This window comes from Papilio polytes, unplaced genomic scaffold (genome assembly GCF_000836215.1).
Source record: "Papilio polytes unplaced genomic scaffold, Ppol_1.0 DF823868.1, whole genome shotgun sequence".
Taxonomy (NCBI): Eukaryota; Metazoa; Arthropoda; class Insecta; order Lepidoptera; family Papilionidae; genus Papilio; species Papilio polytes.
Window position 1 is genome coordinate 1327797 of NW_013525336.1, and position 8224 is coordinate 1336020.

At 35.0% G+C, this 8224-nt stretch overlaps 1 protein-coding gene across 1 annotated transcript in view; it reads left to right on the plus strand.

The window, feature by feature from the left end:
- Window positions 1–288: 288 nt before the first annotated feature.
- Window positions 289–8224, plus strand: part of LOC106103087 (centromere-associated protein E) — a 10943-nt gene continuing 3007 nt past the window's right edge. The window contains exons 1-11 of the mRNA XM_013282752.1: window positions 289–689; window positions 1068–1305; window positions 1747–1910; window positions 2397–2634; window positions 3019–3160; window positions 3967–4097; window positions 4557–4649; window positions 5195–5488; window positions 6293–6452; window positions 7097–7264; window positions 7622–7730. Of these exons, the coding sequence (XP_013138206.1) occupies window positions 657–689; window positions 1068–1305; window positions 1747–1910; window positions 2397–2634; window positions 3019–3160; window positions 3967–4097; window positions 4557–4649; window positions 5195–5488; window positions 6293–6452; window positions 7097–7264; window positions 7622–7730 (1770 nt within the window). The 5' untranslated portion in view covers window positions 289–656. The remainder of the gene's footprint in view (window positions 690–1067; window positions 1306–1746; window positions 1911–2396; window positions 2635–3018; window positions 3161–3966; window positions 4098–4556; window positions 4650–5194; window positions 5489–6292; window positions 6453–7096; window positions 7265–7621; window positions 7731–8224) is intronic.

Genomic DNA, 8224 nt, shown 5'->3' on the forward strand with positions numbered 1-8224 from the left:
CATTTTGTCTCCTTAACAGAATAAGTTTGAATTGGTCGGATTGATTTCTTATTACTATTTTTCAGAAAAATATGGAATAAGAGTAAAAGCCGGGACTTCATGTCATTGCCTCGTGTAATTTTCTACTCCGTGAAAATTATTCACAATGGTAACCCAATTGTATTCTCAGTATATATATGTAATATCAATGTGTATTCCTTTGATTGCTTGGTTACCATAGCAACTATGTCAAAAACAAAGTTATTTTCAAAGTAAAAATAAAGATAACAACTTAACAACTAACTAAAAAAAGGAATAAAGTTGATTTAGTTTAGTTTAGTTTGCAAATGAAAATAAATGCAACAAAGTCCAAGGACTTTCGCTTGTTTTTGTGTTATTTGAAAGTTATATCACTTTTGCGATGTTTTATCGATAATTCAAAACTTATTTGCATTTATTGAACAGTTATTTGATCTAACTTGACCTAATTCTATCTTGTACCTTCATATTTACTTCATAATTATTAAACTGGTTTCAAATTCGCCTTTTAGTATCATTTTATTAAGAAAAAGAGAATAATTATAGTGCTAAAAGGTTGAAATATTGCATATTTTTATTTCCTAAAACGAAATGGCTACTACCTTAAAAGCTCTGGCACAAAAACTAAGAAGTTGACAATGGATGATGAATATGTACAATTCGCTCCAAGAGTAAGTAGTAAGTTAAGTGGATTTCCATAGTTTGTAATATGTTGTCACTATTGATTTGATTGTGCTTTAAAAAAATCTATGATATAAACTTAAGATATCGATATTTTGCTGCATCTTGTGTTATAGAATGATGTGTAATAAAATTATTTGTTGCCATTTTACCCAAAAAACTGAATATATTTCTGAACTGAATAATGATACAAAAGTACATGTCCTTGTATCATGGATGTCTGCAGGATAGTGCAGAATGGCAACAGCCCTCCCAAGAAAAATATGGAATAGCTATAATAAGTATAGATGGCGAAGCCTACAACTTTTATGCGGTTTGCCGAACATATATAAAAATGTTTACTAATAAGTTTCTTAATATCATTTTAGGTGACCACATACAGTAATGTAAATAAGAGAAATTTGGTTAAGAAAAGTCCAAAGAAATTGACATTTACAGGCAACTTTACACCATGTCATAGGCATTTCTATATAACAGAAGCGGAGAAACGGAACAGTTTACGTCTTGACATCTTGAATGCTGTGATGAAAAGAACCGAATCCAAGATGCAGAAAGATATAGAATTTAATGATAATCCACTATATGAAGATCCGAGAGATGTGATTGGTTAGTTTGATTATTAATTTAACTTTTCTACAAACACTATTGCTTTCTCTGTTTTATGAAAAGGATGACAGTAGTGTAATAGAAATGTTAAACATAAGTACAGTCAGCTTCATAAACATGTGCAATTTTACAAAACTTGTGTAGTTTCCGGCTTGCATATATTTGTCAATAGTGTGTATTCATGGTTGTAAGGATATATGCATATATATTTTAGAAACTGTAAATGAATACAAGATTCTGATGCTTTGTTAATGTTTACATTTTTATGCATCTTACTATTAAGACAAAGTAATTTTAAGATCAACGAAGCTTAATGTTTCTGCAAGCAGATTTGTACCTAAGACTGAACAATCAGAAATGTAACCACTAAAATGTCAGTACTTTGTTTTTTAAAATGCCTTTATTTGCTTTGTGTTAATAAAATGACAATATTCCAAATAGATGGACCAGTTAAACCTCTAAGGAAACGCAACATACATGGAAATGTGGCTAATACCAGTAAAGAAGGAAAACATTTAATTAAAGAACAGAAGAAGAAATTGAACAAGAAATATGAAAGACTTATCACCGCTCTTATGGACAGATGTGAAGAAAATATTGTTTCAGTAAGTATAATTTATGTTTTTTTTATAACATTGGTAAATTTGATTATCATTTTATGTCCATCTTCTTTTTTGTGACTGAATGGCCACTGTTTGTCTTGAGGAGGCATTTACAGATTCACCGGGCTTGAGGTGGCCGAGCGCAGATGGTGCATAGCCTAAACCTCGTTTATGAGTAACTAAGCTCGAGGGCTCCCTCGGGAGCCTCGGCACGAGCCGGTACTTCGTTATTATTACCTGATTGGGATCTTCTTTAGGTCACAATATGTGAAGGGTTATTTCTTAGTCTTATTTTTTTCTTTTGAAAAGCAAAAAATGTAAAATAACCAAGCCAGATATAAGTTGAGATTAGAGGGTAGACTTAAAATAGTGTCTACAATGTTACCTAATATAAAGTGAAATTTCTTGAGTTGAGTTTTTATTGGAATTCAAAATAATAAATATGTTTGTTTAATTCGGTATTGTACAATATTAATTTTCAATTTTCAGATATCTGAAAAGGATGCACATATAGCAAAACTGAAAGAAAAATTGAAAACAATTTTAGAATACAACAAACTGTTTGCCAGTGAAAATGACAGACTGAAATGTGAACATTCAACATTAATAAAATATGCAGAAGAATGTAAAACTGTTATCAAAGAAGAGAGGGAGAAGAATGCAGACTTAGAAGACAAATGTAAGAGTTTACAGGAAAGAGTGAGACAGTATGATATACCTGATAAAGGTCAGTACTTTATTAAAGACATGTTATCGTTTAATGTTTCAAAAAGTACAGTCAGGTTCTTGCGAGGTGTTCCACTTAGAGAAAAGTTACCTTATTCCTTCTGTTTAACTTGTTAGAGTTAGCGCCACAGCCAAAACTAAAAAACTTTTCTATTAACTGAAACAACTTTATTTAAACTTATTTACAATATTACTCTGTAAACAGAAACAATTTTCTACAAGCGTATCAGCAGTGTTAACTTGGGTGTTTCCCGTTGGGTCGATCAACCCATTAGAATTTTTAGATCAATTTCCTGTATGAATTCGAACAGCCCAAGGGGAAATAACCATTAGTTCGATCGGCCCAACGGGAAATTCGTTAACTTTTGGTTAATCTCTTAAATAGACCAATCAGAGCCGACCACAGCAATACCATTAGTTGAAGTCTGCATGAACTGCTCCAGCAGACAGATTGTATTGAACCAGGCGAAAGAACTCAACTCCAGGCTGCAGAAAGACATGCAAGCGCTCAAAGATGTTCTGTACAGGTTAGTTCTGTTTTTATAGAAGGTGATAAACGGCACTGAAATTCGCCAAAATAGCAACGAACGCATCCCATAGACATCAGCAGCTAAATTTAAACAACACAGGAAAGGACGCACAGAAATAAAATATTTTTTATTAACTATACTAATATTTGTATTTTTGTATGTATTGAAATAACTCAAAAACTACTGAGCCGATTTCAAAGACTCTTTCACTATTATAAAGCTACGCTATCAGTGAGTAACATAGGCTATATTTTAATTTTACACGGAAAGTCGTGTGCAACAGCTAGTACGTCGCCACTTCCCCTTAACAGTCTTTCCTTGTATGATATGGGTTGATAGGGGAAGAAGACTAAAATTAGGCCTCCAACACACAGAATGTATGCGGAATTGCTTTCACTTCCAACGGCGGATACAGGGGGAGGGGAGTCATGGGGGTTATTACCCCCCACTGAGCTGGTTGGTCAAGAGCTTGCAAAATATATTTACATATTTTGTCAAGCTCTTGACTTGACCATGACTTTGTGACCCCTCCTGGCGCCAAAGCTAGATCCTCCCTTGTTCACTTCACGTCTTCTTCGTGGTCCGGGCATTGCACTGGTCGAGGTCATATTTGTACAAATATAATAAAGCGGATTCCACCACGGTTAATATATTATCAGACTTCTAGTATGAATGAATGAAAGAAATTCAGAATGGCGAGATTTGAAACCCCGACCTCGTGACCATAAGATTATTAGAGTTCTAATTTCCAAGAGTTACTAACAAAACTAAGTTATTATATAACTTAAATTATTAACTTCCAGACTCAACGTACAGTTAGCCCGTTATCAAGAGAAGTTACGAAGCAATGTACCAACATTACAGACAGACAAAAGTACAGACAAATATGACTGTATAGATTCCCTCATCAACGCCAGTTTAGGACAGAGACGTGGTAATATGCGTTTACACTGATAAGAACATGCACAAAAACATGCTTCAAGTTTTTAAGAGAGTATCAGAAAGTTTCCGCAGTGGGAACCCACGGTATAAAAGGAGATCAAGGAATTTATACAAACATCAAAAAGATTTTAAAATCTAGTGTCCAAATAAAGTTATATATTTTTAATACAAGGTGGTAAACGAATAAACGGACATGAATTCGCTTAAATGGCGAAGCGACCCATGCCCGTATAACCGCATTTTCAAATGCTTTCCCTTTTATCGACGGTTGCGGGGGACAGATAATATTTCCCCTTTATCAGCATCTTCTCTGTCAAATCCCTTCCCATACTCTATAATAAAAGGGTGGAAAGAGAATGGGACTAAGAATCTCCGTTTTCACAAGATATATTTGTGTAGCACCAAAACATTTAAAAATCATTTTTATTTTATAACGTTACAATATTTTTAGAATCAACAACAGAAGAAACAGCAAAAAAGGACCATGAAGGAAATCAAGCAAGAATGGTGGATCTATCTGGGTTACTCAGCGCACAAGCTTTAGGTAAATGACAGTCTCACTCAGAGACGTTAATTAGTCAATAAGATAGGCTCTTATAGATTTGTCACATTAAATCTATACTAAAGGCGGAGTAAAGTCATATTGTAAAGTAAACAGTGCATTATTAAGACAAACTGTGATGAATAAATTTAATTTAATATTTTAGATTTGGATTGGTTTTTAAGGGCCTGTCCTGTTAAACTAGATTCTAGCAGCCAGTGGTGGGACAGGCGCTAAACCTTTTAAAAGTTACAGCTGTATAATTTTTACGCCCTAGATACAGTTATACCCTCCTATAACGCGGTTGTTGGTTCTGCGTTCGGATTTGAGCGTTACAACACGTTATAACACGTTTTTCAACTGGGCAGTCATAACTCGCGTTATAGAGGGATTGTTTTAATATAGTTGGTAATAGGGGTTATTTCAGCGTTATATGGAGGTACTGAATACGCGTTATAGAGAGGTATCATACATTTTTTTCGTTTCGATTTAAATAAATGACAGAATATAAATAGAGTGTCAAATATAATATTGTTTATTTTACTTAGCACCATTATTTGATTCATATCAAGAGAATCTACAAGAGAAAGATAATTTAATCAACGATTATGAGAAACAATTCGAAAATATGAACAAGAAATCCAAAGAAATTGTAAATGACAACAAATCGTTAAGCGATAAAGTGACAGCGTTAGAGAACGAACTGTCGCAAGTGAGACAGAGCTATAAGAAACTGGTAGTAGAGAGGGAGACGGCAGATATCGAAAAGGCGACTTTACTCGAGAGAGCCGAACGAGCTGAATCCAAATTGAAAGAAGTATATGAATTGTATGAAGATAAAAGTAAGTTTCCATTGCTCTTTAACATTTTTAATTTGTTTAAACGCTTAAAATGAAAAACACATAATTATGTTCAATGTAATTTTTATATAGGTTATACACTAATATGACTATGGCATATCTTTTTAGTAAATTATTATCTTTATTCGACTAAACTCTCAAATATCTTACTTCTTACTAATATTATAAATGCGAAAGTTTAGATGGATGTTTGTTAGTTTGTAGCCTAATCTGTAGATTCAGTAAAACGGATCTAGGTGAATTGTGGCATGGGTGTAGAGGATAGTCTGGAAAAACAATTAGGCTACTTACTTTTGTTTTTTTAAATCCACGCGAACAGGTTCGCGTGCGAAAGCTAGTATATAATCAAAGCATCAAACAAAGTGACAATTCATTTGACAAAAAAAGTTTGATCGTATATCAGTATTGCCATGTGAAAAGTTTCTCTTTCTTATGTCAATACCTTGGTTAAAATCTTTTATGTACCATCTGTTGCCCGCGACTTCGTCCGCGTGGTATTAGAAAACAACATTAATAACAAAAAGCTACGTATCCCTCGGGAAGATATGTTGAACCGTTGCAGAATGATCGAGTAAACATAAAAAAAACTAAATTGATGAATCTTACGGGAACCGAAACTATTCCCGGTATAAAAAGTATCCTACGTGTTCTTCCAGGCTATGCTGTAAACCTGTGCCAAATTTCTTGGAGATCCGTTCAGCCGTTTAGTCTACAAACGCTAACAAACATCCATCCATCGTAAATTTCGCATTTATAATATTTATTCTGTATATATTGATTTCCTAGTGGCAGCAATGATACGTGATTACGAGACGGTACATCGCGAATACTTTGCGGTAAAAAACGCACTGGAAGCGTCTGCGGGTAAAATAACGCAATTAGACGCGATGCGCGCGCGCACCGTGCCCGCCGACCTGCACGAGCGCAGGCTGGATCACTGCAAACGGTATACATTTTTATAATATTTCTTTTCTATATATATCTACTAGTTCCCGTGCGGCTTCATCCGCATGGAATCAAAATATTTTCATGTTTATATTTGTGAAATTATCAATTGCAAATGCCAAAGTGATACGACGTCCTTTTGGTCCCTTTCCCTTTCCACCCTTTTCTTGAGAGGAAAGGATGGGAAGGAAAAGTGGATTTGACGGTGGAGGAGACGCATAGGAAGGGGAAATGTCCTCTTTATGTGCGTCTCCTCCGTCAATGAAAGGTAGGCAACGCATCTGCAATTGCGGATGTCTATGGGCAGCGGTCGCTTTCCATTTCGGTGGATTCAGGTGACCGCTTGCTTTTGCCAACTTATATTATAAAAAAAAGACATGATGACAAACTATGTCAACCTTGCTTGCTTGATGTTGGCAGCTTGTAGTTTATGGTCCCTTTCCGCACGTGAAGCTTTTTTCCAATATATTTATCTTCTATGTTAAATAGCGTGAAAATATATAACTTAAAGCGTGTTGTAAGTATAGGGCTTTTTATTAGAGAAGTAAGTATTTAAAAATATGCTGTGATTGCTGACATCCTACGCCACAAAGTATCTGGCAATATTTTTTTTTTAATTTGCGCTATTTCTCTTGTTATTTTCAGTTTACTAGAAGAGCTCAAACACCAATACTCAATGGAGAATGAACGGAAGACCGAGCAGGTGAAGAAGTTGCAAGAAGATATTCACAGCACAGAAGAGAAGTACAATAAGGTGTGTCAGGAGCATGAAGCAATTAAGGAGGAACTGAGAACAGCTTTGAAGAATGTCAGGTAATTAATTACAGGCGTTTCTAAAAATGTAATATAACTTTTTCATGATATTGATTCAAGTAACTTTAAATTTCTTTTTAAAGAGTTTTACAAATAATTAAGTTTACTGAAGTAAATCTATGGTTTAAATTTTGAATTAAAAAAAAAATATCTTGCTAATGTTTTGGATGAAGGATGGATGTTTGTTAGAGTTTGTAGCCTAAACTGCTGAACGGATCTCAATTAAATTTGGTATAGATGTGGAGGATAATCTGGAATATAATACTTCAATTTCCAAACAGTTTCGATTTACCCTTCAAGAAAAGAGCGTATTCGTTAAAAGCCGGCAGCGCATCTGCAGTTCCCTTGGCGTTGCAGATGTTCATGGACGTCGGATCATTTATTAAGCGATCCGCTGCTCGTTTGCCCGATTTTCCTACCATCATCTTCATCAACTCGCCCTTATCCCTTACTGAGGGTCGGTGCAGTATGTGCTGCTCTTCCACACATCTCTATCAGCCGTCATATCTGAATCCACTCCTTTATTAAGCATATCCTCTTTCATACAATCCATCCATACTTTCTTCAGTCTTCTTCTTCCTTTGTAGCCATTCACATTCATTCTGAACACTATCTGGTTTATTTCCCCATCGTCTCGTCGCATAATATGTCCATGCTAACCTTTTGCTTCTCAATTTACCTTAACTGGCGCTACTTTGAAACTTCCTCTAATATTCACATTCTTAACTTTATCTATTCTTGTCACTTCACACATCTATCTTAACATACGCCTCATCATCTTTCTCCTTATCCTACTCCTGTAGAGTCGGCGCAACAGGTTTTTATCCTCCACATAACTCTATCATATGTCATCTCAGTCATCACTCCCTTTTTGATCATGTCACCTTTCACGCAATCAATCCATCTCTTTTTATGTCTACCTCTACCGATGGACCCTCCCACATTCATAACTATCGTTCT